At 45.4% G+C, this 19319-nt stretch overlaps 1 protein-coding gene across 3 annotated transcripts in view; it reads left to right on the top strand.

The window, feature by feature from the left end:
• tmem266 (transmembrane protein 266) overlaps window positions 1-13477 on the top strand; it is a 117525-nt gene extending 104048 nt beyond the window's left edge. For 2 of the 3 annotated variants that reach the window (XM_069902549.1, XM_069902548.1), the window contains 3 exons: window positions 3661-3853; window positions 9561-9623; window positions 12215-13476. In XM_069902549.1, coding sequence (XP_069758650.1) covers window positions 3661-3853; window positions 9561-9623; window positions 12215-12804 — 846 coding nt within the window. In that variant the 3' untranslated portion in view covers window positions 12805-13476. Of the gene's footprint in view, window positions 1-3660; window positions 3854-9560; window positions 9624-12214 lie in introns of all 3 variants that reach the window. The other variant, XM_069902550.1, reaches the window with a different exon arrangement.
• The last annotated feature ends 5842 nt before the right edge of the window (window positions 13478-19319 follow it).

Below are 19319 nucleotides of genomic sequence, written 5' to 3'. Positions count from 1 at the left end.
AACTGTAAAGTTCATTATAAATACAAATCTCATTGACCCCGGAGTGAAACACGCAAGTCTACAGATGTTGAGACTGTAGTGAAAACACAGAGATGCTGGAGGAGCTCAGCAGGTTTCACAGCGTCCAGAGGAGGTAAAGATATAGAACTGCCTGAGCCCTTCTTCGAGGCTTGAAGCGCATTGGAAAATTTGTTGTGGTCCTTGCACTATTGCAGGCTGACAGCAGAGGGCAGTGAACTCTCACTGGGTGAATTAACCTGGGCCCTTGCTCAGTCCTGAACTTCCCCTTCAACCTGTTTCTGCATGAAACCCTGTCACATCCTCATCGAGGTTAGGATTAAGCCATGCTCACCATGGCGCCTAGTCCTCGTGTAACCAAGCTTCGGTTTGACAATGGTGATGAGATTTTCCATCGCCCATCCCTGACCCCTTCCACTTTCTGCAATCATCTGGCGGTTTGGCACTTAGAGACACCACCTCAGCTTCGGGACCCAGTTTCAATCCAGACCTCCCCCAAACTCTCTGTGATACGAGTTTCCTTGGCTTCTGCCAACATACTGTTGAAAATTGCCCCATGTTTAGGTGGGTGGTTGGAGAATAGGAGGGTGGTGGGAGTTGATGGGGTTGCATGACCAAAATTGTATAGGGAGGCCTGTATTCATTGGAATCTCTGAAACATTTTGAATGTTGAAAGGCGTGGACAGAGTAGATGCAGAAAGATTGTTTCCCACAATGGGAGATCCTAGGACAAGAGGGCACAACTTCAGGATGGAAGGGCGTCCACTTAGAACAGAGATGTGAAGGAATTTCTTCAGTCAGTGGGGGTGAATCTGTGGAATTTGAGGCCACAAGCAGTTGTGGAGGCCGGGTCATTGGGTGTATTTAAGGGAGAGATTGATAGGTTCTTGATTAGCCAAGGGTATCAAAGGTTATGGGGAGAAGGCCAGGCAGTGGGGAAATGGATCACCTCATGATTGAATGGTGGGACAGACTTGATGGGCTGAATGGCCTGTTTTGCTCTTATGGTTTGAATTCAGAAACAGGGCAGCAGGGTGATGTGCACTCATGGGGCTGAAGAGCCTGTTTCTGTGTATCGGTGACACCAGCGACCTGAGAAGAGAGAACAGGCTATCTGTTCATGATGGCAAGGCTCTTTTCTTGGAACTTCACGCTGATTGGCCATGTTACTATCTGACAATGCTGCCAGGAAGTCCTGTGGTTGGGATCGTGCAACATGCATCCCAGATCTTGACTTTTCAATAAATGTGTGCCCTTCTCCTTGTTCCACTGAGATTCAGTTTGCCCAAGCTATCCGCTGTAACATCCAACGTTGATATCCCCATCACTGTGTCGGAGAAAGTTGATCATGGGTTGCCCTGAGAGGAAAGATTGAGTACGGAGAACATGGAAGAGTAGAGCAACAGGAACAGCCCCTTCACCCTGCAATATCTGTGCTAACATTGATACCAAATTAATCCCATCTGCTTGTATGTTGTCTATACCCCTCCATTCCCCCCCTGTCGAAGTGTCTCTTCAACGTTGCTCTTGAATCTGCTTCCACCACTTCCCCCATCAGTATGTTCCTGGACCAACCACTCTCCAAGTGAATCTCCCCACTCACTTTGAACCTTTGCCCTTCTGGTATTAGAGATTTCCAAACTTGTGTCCCAATTAGTATTTTGTACACTTCTATTGGAGTTTACTGGCATTGTAGAAGGCCGGGCAGGGGGCTGATTGGGAAAATGGATCAGCCATGATTAAATGGTGGGACAGACACAATGGGCTGAATGGCCTATTTCTGCTCCTATGTCTTATGGTAATCTATGGTCCAGCTGATCAATGATTAACCCAACGTCAAGGTGGTCGAACGTCATCTTTGGAATTTAGTAAAATGAGGTGGTGATGTACCTCACAATACAGGAAGCCCTTTAACCCATCAATAACGTCCATTTTCATTCCCCCACTTATTTTTTCATGAGGCCATCAACCCATTGACCCACCACCTACTTACACTGGGAAAGGTTGGGGGGGGGTAATTTAGCCAGCTAACAATTTAGCTACCAGCTTGGGGTCAGTGCACCCAGGGGAATACCACATGGCCACTTGGGAGAACCTGCCAAGGACAGAAACAAACGCGGTCTTGGGAGCTGATTCTGAGGTGAGTTCATGGCGTGGGACCTTAGTTGCTCAGGTGGGGAGCAGAACTTGGGGCCATGGTCTGATGGTAAAGAACAAGAGGAGAAGGAATCTCTCCTCACAGTAGGTTGCAAATATCTGGTCCTGTGGTCCAGATCGCTGATCACTGATTCAAGGAAGAGATCAATTTTGCACAAGTCCTCCCCGGTAAGAAGTGTCCAACCTGTGGACACCCCATGCAAGCAAACAAGCATCTGGGGGATCAGCAGAGATGGATGGGAATGTTGGCCAGCCTCTGCACGACTTGAGGCATCTCCTGCCAGGTGAGTGTGGGGCATTTCCTCTTTCCCTATCCCGAACCACAGCAGTCAGGGACGAGGTGAGCTGAATGGAGCTGGGTCGCATGGAGGGCGATATGTGATCGCTCCTTCCCCACACCTTTTCGCTCAAGGATCCACCCATCACATGCTATGTTCTCGCTGCTGCCATCAGGAAAGAGATCTAGGTGCCATAAGATTCGCTCCCCCAGGTTCAGGAACAGCTGTTCCCCCTTCACCATCAGACTCCTCAACGACAAACTCAATCAGGGACTCATTTAAGGACTCTTGCTTTTGCACTTTATTGATTTTTTAAATTCTCTCTGTATTGCACAGTTTGTTTACATTTTGTCGACTGTTTAAATTTTTTGTTTACGTGCACATTGTGCCCAGTTTTGCATAATTCTGCCATGTCCACAGGAAGCAGAATCTCAGGGTTGTATGTGATGTCGTGTATGTACTGTGACATAATATGTTATGTTTTATATTGTATTTATATTATATTGGGCCTGTAACAGTACTCGTGACACTAAATCGGAAATCTAAAATCTCCCATCACTGCCAATTCTGTCATCCTCCAGTTTTTATTCATTTCCCACATGCAAACGGTTCTCAGGAACAAAAAAAACCGTCACAGCCCCAGAGAGGAAGGAGGTGTTAAGGGGAATGTTGAATACACCTGATCAGCACAGATAAGTTGGTCCGAAAGGCCTGTTTCCATGCTGTAAAACTCGACGACTCTGGTGCTCTCTCTCCAAATCCTTGCACCTTGTCTCCCAAAACTGTTATGTATTTGTGATTTAGTAATGCGTAAGTACAGAGATGTGATGCTTCTCTCATGGTTTAATACAAGGATGGTTCCCTCCAGCCTACACAATGTCATTATGCAGGCGTTTTACACTTAGATCCATAGAATATTACAGCACAGAAACAGGCCTTCAGCCCTTCTAGTCTGCGCTGAACCTTTTTTTTGTCTAGTCCCACTGATTTGCACCCAGTCCATATCTCTCCCATCCATGTACCTGTCCAAATTCCCCTTAAATGTTAAAATTGAGCCCGCATTCACCACTTCAGCTGGAAACTTGTTCCAGGACCCCCCCACCCCCCCAACCACCACACTCTGTGTGAAGAAGATTCCCCCCCCTATACTTTTCCCATTTCACTCTTAACAACTGCCGATACTTTTGCATTTGCTTCTCCTCTGCAGTTTGAGATCAGGCAGCTGAGGGCTCACCTCGCCCAACAAGACCTGGACCTTGCTGCTGAGAGGGAGGCCGCTATCCAAATGCGTCATGTGTGGAACAAGCAGACCAGCAAGTTTCAAGTGGTGGACGGGTCAAATGCAGGAGCATCTGAAGACGAAGGTTCAGAGAGCATCATTGCCCCACACCAGCCCCCAAGTAAGGATTCTTTACAAATTCATTATTATCAGGCAATTGTAAAGTACAATTGGATGAAACTGTGTTCTTCAGTCCTTGGTGCAGAAACTCATGTAATAGTCAAGTTTTATGGACTCATTTTTTTTGGGGTCAAATTTGGAGTGGGGGGGGGGGTCGACTTTCACATGGGTCATACTTTTGACCACGATAAATACTTGTGTCGTTCGAGGCATCGGGATCTTGGAGGTAAGTCCACGATCGGGACATCAGAAGCTCGGACAGCAGGGGCTTGGGAGAGTCGGGAGCTCTGGTGGGCAGGTGGCCAGTGACAAAATAGGGGGACGACTTTTACACAGGATCGAAAACACTAGACAAATTTGCAGCACGTAGAAAAAAAATAAAGACGGTGAAGACCCCACGATTGCTGTACATATGGGGATTCATAAATGCTTGAGCTTGTGTGTTATATGATTGGTGAATAGCGAGGTGTGCGAATTTTTAAAATTCTGTATTTTTTAACTATTTACTTTCTGTAATTTCTTTTGCCGGTTGCTTGAGCTTTATGGTTGCTTGAATTCCTGATAACGGGTTTTAGTGTAGTAGGATTGTACAAGGAGTTCCTTTGGTCGTTCAGCATCTCACTGCCCTGGGGAAGAAGCTGCTCCTCAGCCTGGTGGTGCTGGCTCTGATCCTCCTGGATCTCTTCCCCGACAGGAGCAGCTGGAAGATGCTGTGTGCATGTCTTTTCATTAAGTAGGAAGGTTGCCACCATCAGTGAAGAGGTAGTAAATCAGGATTTACTTCCTGCCCCATCTTTGGACAATAGAAGCTTTAAAATTTCTAGAGGGGAGATTGAGGGATGGGGGATTCTGCAGTTTTGAGGCAATTGGTTGGAAATGGAAGAGGACCTGTTGTCCCCTGGTGTGTTAGAAAGCATGCAAGCCTGTCCCTTGGTTACAATCTTTCTCACCATCTGGTTAAAAGAGTTTATATCACAGAATGATGTTACAATCTTTCTGTATCAGCATCACCAAGGCCAGCTGTAAAGTGGAGGAGCAAAACCTAATATGTCGGCTGGGCACTCTCCAACCTGATGTCATTTACATCAGCTTCTCCGGTTTCTGCTGGATCACTCCCAGTTCTCCCTCTCTTCCCCATCCTTCTGTCTTCCAGCTCTCCACCCCCCCCCCCCAACCTGTTTGCTGGTGTGCCCTCCCTCCCTTAACCACCTATTACCTCCTGCCTGTGGGGACTGTATTCCTCCCCCCACCATTTAATTCAGGCGCCTCCCCTAAATGTTCCTCATACCTGGATGGAAGGGCTCAAGCTTTATTTTTGAGACATAAAATACTGTTAGGGCTGCTGAGTTTTCCCAGCTTTGTGCTTTTCGCGTCTCACCATCTTGTGCACCTACAGAGAGGCCATACTTGTTCCATTAAAAGAGCGACCACATTTTATAAGCAGACTTGGGGTGGCAGAGCAGGCAGCCATCCTGATCTCTGGTGTTGTTTCTCCTCTGCTGTGGCAGCAGGGGCTTCCTCCGGCAGTGTAAACACAGAGGTGCCTGGAGGAAGTCAGCAGGTCTCGCAGCGTACATCGGAGGTAGAGATATAGAACTGACGTTTCAGGCCTGAGTCCTTCTTCAAGATGCAAGTAAAACGCAGGCAGGCACCTGAATTAAAAGGCTGGGGAGAAGTACGGACCAACAGACAAAATGGATATGGTGAGACACAGGAGAGAGAATTGAATGGGGGCTGGGGTTTGGTCCTGTGCATACAGAGCTGGGGTAAAGGTGACAGAGCACAAGAAATAACAGCAGTTGGCAAAATTAATAGGATTGGTCCATGAACCAGCAGAGACTCAAATGGGTTGAAGTGCCCCCCTTCTATGTCAGAAGATTACTTAGGACACATCCTGAAAGATGCTAAAGTTTTTTAAAAATGCAGAGCTTACTTAATATCTCAAGCCTGGTGCAGTACCCAAACTCTTGGATTCACAGCCCAGGACAGCATTAAGGGATAGCATGTTAATTCAGGAGGCTAGCATACATAATGCAGCAGAGAAGATTCATCATAAATGATTCAAACTAGCTTTCTCAAAGTATTCGTTAGTGACAGGAGGTTCTGTTGAGTCCAAGAGCAGCGCTGAGCGACTCCTGCTCCCACACTTAATGTCCGTTCAAAGAGCAGGCTCGAGCAAAACATGAAAGTCTGCAGACTCCATGGTTGAAGTAAAAACACAACGAAACTCAGCAGGTCAAACAGTGTCCTTTATATAGCAAAGGTAAAGATACAGAACCCACGTTTCAGGCTTGAGCCCTTCAACAAGGAGGGGGGGGCGGGGGAGGAGCACAGCCCCACAGGCAGGAGTTAATAGGTGGATATGGGAGGGGGTTCCACCAGCAAACAGGGGGAGGGGGGAATGGCTCCATGGAGAGGGAAGGGGGTAGAGAGCTGGAGGAAAGGGAAGAGGGGAGAATGGGGAGAGGGCTAGCAGAAACTGGTTGAAGAGGGCCCAGATGGAAAATTAAATGTTCCCCCCTCCAATTTATAGGTGGTCTTGGTGGAAGAGTGAGGCCAGCATGGGAGTGGGGCAAAGAAATTGAAATGGATGGACCCTGTCACTAATTTGGACAGAGCGAGGGTGCTCAGCAAAGCGATCGGCCAGTCTCTCCGACAGAGAAGGCCTCAAAGCAAGCACTGGATAGGGTAGATAAATGGTGGTAAGGGAGGATGTGTGGGACTTCCTGCGGCCGCAGGGTAATGTGCCAAAGAGGCAAATTGTGGAAAGCAATGAGGGAGTCATGGAGGCAGCGGTCTCTACGGAAGGAGGAGAGGGGAAGATGTGTCTGCTGGTGGGATCCTGTTGTAGATGGTGGAAATTACAGAGGATAATGTGCTGGATGCGGAGGCTGGTGCAGTCATAGGGAAGAACAAGTGGGGGGGGGGGGGGAGAGTCGTGTGCCTTGCGTCTGGGGCCAGGTCAGATGACTGGGAAATGGAGGAGATGTACGTAAAGAGCAGGCTCGTCTGTTTACATGGATGTATCTTGTGGGTTCCAACCTGTCTCTCATATCCTCATCTGGTCCCAAAGAGTTGCCTGAGGCCAAATCAAAACCTGTCCTTAGAACACCAATATATGCAATTTTGACTGGAGGCATTTAGAGGGAAACAGAGGCCAGGAAAGCTTTTAAGTGTATATGAACCCCAAGAAGTCCATTACGTTCTTTTTGTATGTCAGGTTGAATTGCCATCTCTAGAGTGCAGCATTTTCAGATACAGTGATTAGTGGGTTTCAGAACAAGGATCAAGTGATGCTCAGAAAACATCTGTCTCTCTCTCTCCCACTTTGTCACCACAGGCTGCGATGTATTGGGGACATTACCACGTGATTCTGGAGAGTGGTTATTGGTGTCTTGCACACACAGATAAGCTGCTGGAGAAACTCAGCTGGTCTCGCAGAGCCTATAGGAGGTAAAGATGTATTACCGACGTTTCGAATGAGCCCTTCCTCAAGGTGTAAGGAACAAAAAGGCATCAGATTAAAGACTGGAGAATGGCATGGGGTTGGGGGGGTGGGGGGTGGGCAGTGGGTGAGTCCAGGCCAACAATCAAAAGGTGTTAATTGGATAAGAGGAAAGATTAGAATTGATTTTGGCTCTGTGAAAGGAGACAGACAGAGCTGGGGTAAAGGTGAAGGGGGAAGGAGGGCAGGTTTAACATCACCTTTCCCCCAGCGCTCTCCCCTTTTCCCTGTCTCCATTCATGGAGCCAAAATTAATTCTCACCTCTCCTCCTATCATATCCATTTAACACCTTTTGTCAGCATGGACTCCTCCCCCAGTCAGGCTTCAGTCTTTATTCCTGTTCTTTGCTTATACCTTGAAGAATGGGTCAGGCCCAAAATGTCAGTAATATATCTTTACCTCCTGTGGATGCTGCGAGACCGGTTGAGCTCCTCCAACATTTCTGTGTTTTTACTTCGATCACAGCGTCTGCAGATTTGCATGTTTCACTCCTGCTGTCTTACCTCAAGTGCCACTACAAACCCCAACAGGAAGAAGAGCTCGGAATTCTTGTTGGAGAGGCTTCTCTTACTGTTCTCTCTTCAGTCAGGATGTCTTTCATAAAAAAAGCAGACTCTAAGCCTTGCAGTTAGCTTCTGCAGAAAGAGTAACCAGGTGGAAAGATCAGATGCTGGGGGAACTCAGCGTCCAGAGGAGGTAAAGCTACATCACTGTCGTTTCAGGCCCAAGCCCTTAGGGAATGAGAGAAGAAACAGCGTCTAAATTAAAGGGTGGGGAAAGGGGGAAGAATGGGAGGAGTCGTCCAGACCAACGGTTAAAGGGTGTTCAATGGCTATGATAAGAGGAAAGATGAGAATTCATTTTGGCTCCATGAAAGGAAATGGAGGAACTAGAGGAAAGGTGCTGGGAGAAGATGATTGGGGGGGGGGGGGTACATTTTCCGGAAACCCAGAGAGGTTGATGCTAATGCCATCCGGTTGAAGGGTGTCCAGTTGGAAGATGAGGTATTGTTCCTCCACTTTACAGGTGGTCTGAGTCTGGCAGTGCATGAGACCATGGGCAAGACATGCGAGCAAAGGAATGGGATGGGGAATTCCCCATTACCCTGATGGGATTGACAGGGCAATTAACCAATCACCTCTGAAGACCATTCAATTTGAATCCTAACTCTTTCTCTTTCCACATGCACACCCTGATCCGCTGAGCGTTTCCAACATTTTCTCTTTTTATTTTAAAGCATCTCCAGGCTTAAATTTATCCACCCATCATCCTTATTTGTCTCTATTGATGTCACCTCATTCCTGTATCCCTAGCTTTGCATCACCCCGTTTCCCCTCTCTCACTTATTGGAATAGAACCTCACTGCAACAATTCTAACACCTCCTCACTCTTCCCTAAGACCTCAATGCTCTCCCTTACCCCCTCATGGTTTTGTCTGCTTGAAACATGCAAGAAATCACAAAAATGGGTTCGATCTAAAAAAAAGTTCATGATAGTGAATTCAGCTCCAAATCCATAAAATACACCTAAAAGTGTCAGGAATCAAGATATTCGTTGTCCACCATTATCAGTGAATCTTCCTTCTCTTAAACAATGATGGCCATTTTTATTATTTCTTAATTTCCTTTAATATCCATCAGGTAACAAATCTATCATTCACAGAATTAAGTTATCTCTGCCCATGTAAATAGCCATAGTAGAAGTGTTCTATCTTTTGGTTTGGAATAGGACAGTGGTTCTCAACCTTTTTCTTTCTACTCACAGACCTTTGGCGTAGGATGTCATAAGTGCTCTGTGGTTAGTAAAGGATTACTTAAGGTGGTCTGTGAGTAGGAAAAAAAAAGGTTGAGAACCACTGGATTAGGAAGTCTCCAAATGACTTTGCATATGAAAGTCTGGCTCTGATCTTTGAAGAGAAACCATTGGTGTCCTGGATGACATCAGTACATTCCGACAGCCAATGACATGGCTTAAAGAGAAGCCTCGGTCACGAGCGAGGAAGGGAGCTTGGGACAAGATGCAGGGAGGTTTGTGTCTGTGAGCTGGGGATCAGATGCCGAGGTTGGTGTTGAACAATTCCGATAATGACAGGCCGGAGGTGAAAGGACTGTTCACCAGAATTAGACTCAATAATGGTGATCCCCAGCTCCGTTCATGTGAGAGCCACTCAATGGGTTTCACTTGTCACATCTTATTTTCCAGAAGCTGCTACAAGGGACGACATGAATAATTACATCAGCCAGTATTACAATGAGCCAAGCAATGGTGAGTAGAATGCATCACACCTGCACCCTGACCCTCGCCAAAAGAGCATCAGAGAGCCCTCTCAGAATAAAGACATTAAACTAACAATATTGACAGATCAATAATCCTGTGCAAGGATACAGCGTTCTCCAGTCCTCGGTGCAAAACACGCAGACACACAACCAGACAGAAAAACTATGCACATGTCGGGCAAGTATTTCATTGATATAAATAAATAAGTATCGGCTCTATGAATATGAGAGTCTCGGAGGGTCAGTGTGAGCAGTTCCTTTGGTCGTCCAGCGTTCTCACTGCCCGTGGGAAGAAGCTGTTCCTCAGCCTGGGGGTGCTGGCTCTGATCCTCCTGTACCCCTTCCCCTGACGGGAGCAGCTGAAAGATGCTGTGTGCAGGGTGGAAGAGGCCCTCGATGATCTTGTGTGTGCTCTTCAGACAGTGATCAGATCACTTCAATTGGGGGGGAGACTCCAGTGATCCTCTCTGCCACTCTTATGGTCCTGTGGATTGACCTTCCATCCATTTCTCTGAAGCATGCGTACCACAATATGATGCAGCCGGCCAGGACGGTCTCAATAGAGCTCCTCTAGAAGGTTGACATAATGGTGGCCAGTAGCCTTACCCACTTCAGTCTTTTCAGGAAGTGAAGTCGCTGATGTGCCTTCCTGACAAGTAAGAAGATGTTGAGTGTCCACGATTAGTCACTAGTTAAGTTAAATCCAAGGAACTTGGTGCTCTCCGCTACAGAGTTGTTGATGTATAGTGGAGGGAGGTCCTGAAATCCATGATCATCTACTCCTATGGAGAAAGACCTCCTCCGCTGAAAGTTTTGACGGTGTTGTTAAATTCAGTCATTTTTTTGTTATCTGTGGAGTGAGAGTCTGTAAAAAGAAAGCACTGGAGCAAAGGATCATCTCAGGAAAATGATCATCACTGGAGGTAGGTTTCCCACCACAACACAACGTAAACTAACCGATTGACTCAGCTGCTAAGAAGCAGTGACCTTTGCTTTAACCATTGGTTAGGACAAAACCAATAGATTTCTGTGGCTCTATCAATGGATGGAGAGCTAACAGGTTGGTGGTAATTGATCGCGAAGATTTTCTTTGAATTAGCCACAAATAATCAGTAAAACCAGATTAATCAAGCACATATGCAGACCATGTACACATAAACACAGACCAGTATAGAAATTCATGAGGGATTTCCAAGCATTATTTTCCTTGATCGTCACATAATAAAGCTAGTGCAATATTACATGGAATTTGTTTTCATCTGCTACAAGGCAGACAGATTCGCTGTCGGCAGAAATTGCCTGAAGTGCCTCTTTCAGTCAGAGAAAGAGAAGGAAAAGAGAGTTCCCTCAGAGTCAACAAGTGACCTTTGCTTTAACCATTGGTTAACCAATGGTCACTGCTTCCTCAGCCCCCACAGTCCAAACCGTTTGCAGCCTGAGCTCCAGATCCGAACCTCCGACACAATCAGGAAACCTTTAGCACCCTCGGCACCATCTCGACTCTTATTTCCAATACCTCTGGTCTCCAGAGGTATTGCAGCCCAGTGTGTTTCCCTTGAGCTGATGCTCACCAGGACCATTCAACAGCTGGTTCTCCCACCTTGCCACTTTGTGTGTTGTAGTCGATGGAGATCGAGGGATGACGTTGCACAGAAAAAACACCTTATTTACTGATTGGATTTGGGAACTGTTTCCAATGGCAGCACTCATTGTTTATCCCTAATTTCCCAAGCCACACGGATGGACCAGAGAATCATGTGGAGATCCAAATAAAATGTTAGCATAGTTCTATTTGCAATTGGGGTACAGAAGGGCAGGAACTGTTGAACAATCCGCCAGTTTACTGGAAGCCTAATAGAGCCCACACTCTCATTAATTTATATTTTACTTAATTTGTTGAACTGAAGATCCTTCACTAGATCAGTGATTTTAGATTTATTGTCAGAGAACATACATGACATCACACACAACCCTGAGATTCATTTTTCCTTGGTCCAAAACTCTGGCTGTTAGAGAACCTTCATTCTCTCCACATCAGTGATGGGGATATCCCAGTGGCCAACCTCTTCAAATCTGAATCCTACTCCCGCGCTGACATGTCTGCCCATAGCCTCATTAACAATCCCACCAAGACGACCCATAAATTGGAGGAAGAACACTTGATTTCCGTCTGAGCATTCTCCAACCAGATGACATTAACATCAACTTCTCTGGTTTCTACTCAGTTCACCCTCCCTTCTCTCTCTATCCTCCAGCTCTCCACCCCTTCCCTCTCCATTCACAGAGCCATCCCTCCTCCCTTGGCTTGCAGGTGTGCTGAACCTCCCTTACCTCCTGTCTTTGGGACTGTCCTCCTCCTTCACTCCTTCCCCTCTATTTTGTTCAGTTGCCTGTCTACATTTTGATGAAGGGCTCAAGCCCGAAACGTTGGTTCTGTATCTTTATCTTTGGTATATAAAGTACACTGTTTGACCTGTTAAGTTTTCCCAGCTTTGTGTTTTTACTCTTGCTGTTAGACCTGTCATTTTACTACCATGGAGATTTTATTTTTTGACAATAACCATGTTTAATTTTTTTCAGATATTGCAGGCCCAGAAGGTGGATCCCACGTCATCACCACAGCTACCATCGACGTCCATCTCCCTAGCACGCTTCACAATGCTTCTTCTGACTTAGTGAACGTGGAGGTGCCAACTCAACTCGAGTGCATCAACAGTTCAGTGAGTGGCACGTCGGGGAGTGTGTCCAGGTCCATAGACAGTAACACCACACAAGCCCAAAGCAACAACAGCCAAACCCTGGACTCCTCCACAGACTGCAGCACAACCAGGCCTGAGACTTATCACCAGGAACACACAGAGCCCACACCGCAGAGAGAGCCGAACCCTGTGGTGCAGCAACTGCTGTCTACCTTATCGGAGGATGCCTGCCTCACTCAGAAAGGACTGGACCCTGTCAATCTCAATCCTCCAAGCCCATCTGGTTCCCCCAATGCCAGCCCGGAGCTGGGACACAGAGTTCGTCTTTGCAACAAGAAAAACCAAGACCTTCTCCAAGTCTACTCAACAAAGCCAGTCATCCAGATCCAAGCTAATGATCTCGTACTGGATGAGAAGCACAAGTTGCGGGAGACTACAGAGCCAACAGCAAACAGGCTGCCAGAATCGTAGTTTTTGCCCTGCTCCAGAGCAGCGCTCTCTGATTTTTTCAGGAATTAAGTCTTGTTGAAACCCAAGGATCAGCAGCGGGGAATTCCTCAATGACCTGTGAAAGTGAAAGGTCTGGAACCCACGTCTGAACGTGGTGGAGAATGTTTTGCCATCAGCACTTGCTCAAAAACGGAGAAGGTGCAAAATGTTCCGATGAACCCATGACATTTTTCTTATTTTGTACGTACATTTTTTCTTAATTTGTAATATCTGTCTTGAAGTGCCGAACATCACTGGAAGAGCTTGCTGAGAGGAGTTCCACACCAGTCTACAAGGGCGATTTTTAAAACAGACACATCTATGAATGTATCTCGAGCAAAACAAGTCCAACTACATCCATGGGCTCAATGTGCCTCCCCAGTCCTAATCTCTTGATGGAAACATGCAAGCCTAACAATTACTGCTAGCAATATTTGAAAAAGACAATAAGCTTCTGCAACAGCCCTGATCCACTACTTCATAAAGGGGCTAACCCACAACATTCCCAAAAAGTTGTCAGTACAGGAGGTCTCACACAAGTTGTGAACATTACTACACCAGATCCCAGTGGTTCTCAACCCTTTCCCTCTGCTCCCTCACAACCCTTACTAACTAACCACAGAGCACCTGTGAATGGGTGGGGGGGGGGGGGGGGCAGGAGGTTGAGAACCACTGGTTTAAACCCAAGGATTTACATCTGCTGCGGAGGTAGAATTAGTAACTTGACAGTGGAAATGAATGTCAAAGAGACAGGGAAGCAAGGAGAGACTTTGCCAAAAATATTTTGCCAAAATTACCAGAATGTTTGCATTTGAAATTTTTAATCATCCATTCTTAAAAGCAAGACATTGCTTTGTGGAGAAGCAGAGGATGTGCAGGGGAACTGTCTTTAAAAGTTGAGATTGCAGACACAGGGTGATTTAAGAGACAATAACAAGCAAGTTTCACAAACCTAATTGTGGAGCAGTTATTTAACACTGACTCAAAACACTATTGGCATCAAGGCAATTTGGGACTTTTTTTTTAAATTAGATGCTTTGCTGAGTTCTCTGCCTCTTGGACACTGTTCACAGGGAAACGGGGATAGATCAGTATTATTCAGGTTTCTCTTTCTGCTTTTCCTTGTCAAAGTTTCTTCATTCAAGTTTGTTCAGTTGATCAGTCAACTTTCTTTTTGCCTAAGTTGTCAATTTCTCACCATTTGCGTATTAACTGTGATTTTCAATTTTAATTTTTAAAAAATTTGGACCTACAGCACAGTAACAGGCCATATTGACCCACAAGTCCTTGCCGCCTAATTTACACCCAATTAACCTACACAACCGGTACTTCTTGAACGGTGGGAGGAAACCCACGCAGACGTAGGGAGAACGTATGAACTCCTTACAGTCAGTGTGGAATTCGAACTCCAGTCCTGATCGCTGGCCCTGTAACAGTGTTGCGCTAATCGCTGAAAAGCAGTGCTTCCCACAATTAATTTAACAAAAATCTGCCTCATCCCTTCCCTATTTACTACCCTGTCTACAAATGCAATTATAATAACATTGAAATTGACAAATTACCCACAAGATATGGTGGCAGTAAACTCCTGGACTATGATTAAAAACACAACACTGGAGAAACTCAGCTGGTCAAACAGTGGACTTTTGAACATTTTGGGCTTGAGCCCCTTCATCAAGGAGTGATAGCAGGTGAGTTAAACTACTGGACTGTGCTGGCAGGTGAGTTAAACTACTGGACTGTGCTGGCAGGTGAGTTAAACTACTGGACTGTGCTGGCAGGTGAGTTAAACTACTGGACTGTGCTGGCAGGTGAGTTAAACTATTGGACTGTGCTGGCAGGTGAGTTAAACCATTGGACTGTGCTGGCAGGTGAGTTAATAACCCAGCAGCCTGAACTAATGTTCCAGCAATGATTTCTACCACAGCAACTGGGGAACTTAAATTCAGTTCAATTTACCTGGAATTTAAAATTAACCTTTGTAGTAATTTTCATTGATAGCATAGTTAAAAACCAGTGTCCTTTTGGATAGACTCTTGGCCGATCGACTGAAATTCAAGCCATGATGCCTACTCTTTCTGCCATACAGCGTGGCATATGGAGACTAGGCCAATTTCCTGCGCACCATCCCAGGAAACAACAGTCACATTTTAGTACACTGAAGTGAGCAGTTAAATAAAGACCAAACCCAAATTAGCAACCAAGAAAATTTCAGATTAGACTGCATCACCATCAGGCGTAATTGTGTTTGCTGCCAGATATCGACCATTCAGAACTTCTAATTGCTTTTCTCTCAAACCTCTTCCCCCCCCCCATGAAGAGCTTCATATAAATACATAAAATGAATCATGATCCTTTGTAACTGATACCACTAATACAAAAGCAGATTTTCACACTAAGTGTCAGCTTGTAGATTGCAGTCAACAGAAATTGTTGAGAAGCAAAATGTTTGAATCTTGTTTAAAACCCAGTGGGATTTGTTAGTGAGTGAAGGCATCATTCAGGTGGGATGGAGACGGAGAGTTGACACTGCGTTGTCCCAAGTTAATGCAACAAGGTTTATTAATGCTAGATTAGAGTAGCTGCGCCATCACCACCCACTGCAGACAGGCGTACCAGTGGGGAGGCAAGTGAGTGATGCCTCCAGTCCTCTGCCACCAGGTTTGATGGGCTGAGGTAGGAATAAGGTCACAAATGAAGAATGGACAATTTTCATTGAGGGGCTGCGAAAGAAGAAAGTCCGCAGGTGCTGTTATCGTTGTAAATACATCATAATTGCTGAAAGAACTCAGCAGGTCACACAGCATCCAAAGGAGGCAGCATTTTGGGCCTGAGCCCTTTAAGGAACCTGCTGAGTTTCTCCAGCATTTCTGTGTATTTATATCAGGGAAGGCTACCTTGTGACTTTAAAAAAAATTTTTTAAATTCAGACAGACAGCACAGTAACGGGATCTTTCAGCCCACGAGCACATGCTGCCCAAGTGACCTATAAACCCTGGTACATTTTGAACAGTGGGAGGAAACCGGAGCCCCCGGGGAAAACCCGTGCAGACATGGGGAGAGCGTACAAATTCCTTGCAGACAGCGCTGGATTCAAACTCTTGTCCCAGTCGCTGGTGCTGTAACAGCGTTGTGCTAACCATGCCGTCAAAAATCATAACCAAGAACTGTCAGAAAGTGAGGGAACTGTGAAAATTACAAAGAACATTAAAGATAATTCTTAAAATAAAGGAAGCATCTTGATTAAACGAGAGAATGCATGTCGGTGACCACTGTATTGCCAGGAGAAGGAAGAAGTCTCCCTTAATGGACCAAAACAGAAAGATAATTTGAATTATGTATATGATTCACAGAACACTGGGCTCACCAATCTTCTGAGCCCACAGTGACTGAAAAATACGGGCAAAAAAGATGGGAGGGGTGGAGGTGAAAGGATGGGGAGCAAAATACATGGACTATTGCCAGCAAGATACCCCTGTACTGACCTGCTGCATTGTCTCCCATTGAGAGAGGACATGATTTAAGATGTCAAGTCTGCAAGAGATCAAATGCTTTAATTATTGAGACAGAAATAATGTCTGATATTTGCACCCTGCATGTGGACTATATGCAGTACACACAACCTTGTGTTAATAACTTTGAAATGCTTAATTTATAAGATCTGAATTCGGTTTAAAAAATTTATATTGCAACAAAAAAATTGTGGAGAATATTAAATCTCTTTTAAATAAAAAATTGCAAGCTTTTTGATTGATTTAATCAGCCTTGCTAGTTCTTTATTGGTGCTTACCACTCTCTCACAGCTTAGGTACTTAATGGTGTTCTGGTAACTCTTCCAAGGAGCGAAATGCAAGTTTGCAGACACTGTGATTGTAGTAAAAAAAGTGCTGGAGGAACTCAAGGCAGATATATCACTGATGTAATTTATCTTTACCTCCTATGTTGAGCACCTCGGCTCTGTCCACCACAGTAACATGGATCTCCCAGTGGCCACCCATTTCACGTCCCATTCCCTTGCTGAGATGTCTGTCCATGGTCCCATGTATTGCCAGACTGCAAACACCCCCAAATTGGAGTTACAATACCTCATCTTCATTCTGGGCACCCTCCTACAGGATGACATTAACATCGACTTCTTTAGTTTCCGTTAAATCTCTCCCCCCACCCTCCACCTCACCCTGTCTCCTTTCTCCAGGCTGTTTTTTTTTTCTTTCTCTCTTCCCTCTCTCCCCCATCTCCTTCCACAGAGTCAAAATCAATTCTCACCTCTCCTCATATCCAATTAACACCTTTTGTTGGTGTGGGCTCCTTCCCCGGCCAGTCTTCAGTCTTTATTCTGACGCCTTCCTGTTCTTTGCTTATTCCTCAGGCCCGAAACATCAGTAATAAATCCTTACCTCCTATGGAAGCTGCAAGACTGTCTGACGTGGGAGAATCATTTCTGAAGCTACTCCTGTTCTCATATGATGCCTTCCTTTCTCCAAATGGGGTTAATGGATGGTGACCAAGAAAAGGAATTCTGGCTGATTTACTACATTTTCCAAATTTCCAAAACTAGATGTGATTGTGAATGACGATGATATTAATGGGGAATTTATTGTCATATATGTATTGAAATTCTATTTAAAACCCCCAACTACAGTAGTATACATTAAAGAGAAAACAAATGAGAGAGAGAGATGAATATTCACATAGTGCAAGGAAAGTGTTCCAATAGTAGACGGTCCTTCCTGTGGTGTCGCACAAGATGACAAGCTAGGCTTGAAGCGAAGTGAGGTGAGGGGAGTGGGTGGAGAACATGACGTGGAATAATGTGAGGTCATCCACAAGGCACAATTTTTTTTTAAAATGGAGCGAGATTGAGGAAACCAACGTCAAACAAGAGAGTCTGATGCTGGGGTCGAGTGCAAGACACAAACGTGCTGGAGAAACTCAGCAGGTTACAGTGTCCATGGTAAAGGGTAAGCCACGTTTCGGGCCTGAGCCCTTCATCAGATTTAAGGAGGGTGTGGGGTGCAGGGGAAGGAGAGAAAAGGGGTAATGAAGGGGAGGAACACAGGCTAACGGGTAAGAGGTTACGTGGGAGAATAGAAGAGAAAAAAAGATGAGAAGTGATGAGGATAGAATAGCTCATTGATAGAAGGGAGGGAGGGGATGGGAGCTGGAGGAAAGGAGACAGACCTGGGTTTCTTCACATACAGGTCAATGAAAACACACATCCAGATGCATCAGCCAAGCAAGGCCAGCAAATAGAACAGGAGCTGGAGTCAGCCAACCGGTCCATCAAGCCTTCTCCACCATTCAATTAGATCATGGCTAATCTGATGATAGGCTCATCTGGCTCCGCCCCCGCTCCAATCCCTACTGAGTAGAAATCTATCCAACCTCATCTTAAATATATTTACTGAGGTCAGCTCCACTGCTTCAATGGGCAGCGAATTCCACAGATTCACCCCCCTCTGGGAAAAGCAGTTCCTCCTCATCTCCGTCCTAAATCTACTCCCCTAGATCTTGAGGTTATGTCCCCTAGTTATAATCTTCCCCACCAGTGGAAACAACTTACTATCCTCTATCTTAATGTTCATAATCTTATACATTAATTTGATCTTCATTACAAGGTAATTTGAATACAAGAAAGAGTAAACACATCTTGCCACAAGACACCTTCGGCAAACCAGAGAACTGCCCACTATTTGGTCTAAATAATGCATGCAGGAGAGAGGCTGCATCACTAGACGTGAAGAATGGCCCCTCGATTGAGGTCAGAGAACCATCCTTCTACAGGAGTTGGAACAAGCAAGAATATACTGTCAAAAAATCAGGACCAAATCAAACTGTGGCCCTTGCCCTCACAAACTGAAAAGCAGCAAATAGATTTGAAGCAGTCTTTTGGGAAAAAGCTTTGTTCATGTTGTTAATGTTTCAGCAATTGGCATTAATAGATTAGTCAAAGCTTTTCCCTGGCTTAAGCATCAAAATGCAAAATGCTGCGCCTTGTTAAAAAATTAATCTTGGAAAGATTACAATTTAATGGAGTCGTTCAAAGCCCCGAGGAATGGATGGACCCACATGTATTACTGTACGATATTTTCATACTCCTTTTGTCAAGATACTGATCGCAGTTTTGCCCCATCCCCAAGGTCAAACACAAAGTAAAAACCCTCCCACTTTGCAGCTCAGACCTCAATATTACATGATACACTTGTCCTTTCCCAATTGCTTTGCTGCTTTGAAGCTAATGGGACATCATCATCTAATATTAGGAGTGGGCTGAGTGAAATATTAGCTGGGATTAGAGGTAGCACTCTTTTTTATAACAACTCCACAGGATAACCAATGCCTATAGGGAGGGCAGACAGGCCCCCAGTCTAATACTTTGCCAAGAAGATGCACCTCCCACCCTACCGGCTTTGGTGAAAGTGCAGAAGAGATTTCCTGAAATCATTCCAGGAATAAGGGTGATTAGATGTGCTGGTATGGTTTTCCTCTGAACAGAG

This window comes from Narcine bancroftii, chromosome 11 (genome assembly GCF_036971445.1).
Source record: "Narcine bancroftii isolate sNarBan1 chromosome 11, sNarBan1.hap1, whole genome shotgun sequence".
NCBI classification, from domain to species: domain Eukaryota; kingdom Metazoa; phylum Chordata; class Chondrichthyes; order Torpediniformes; family Narcinidae; genus Narcine; species Narcine bancroftii.
The sequence above is the reverse complement of the archived record's forward strand: the minus strand, read 5'-3'. Positions and strand labels throughout refer to the sequence as shown.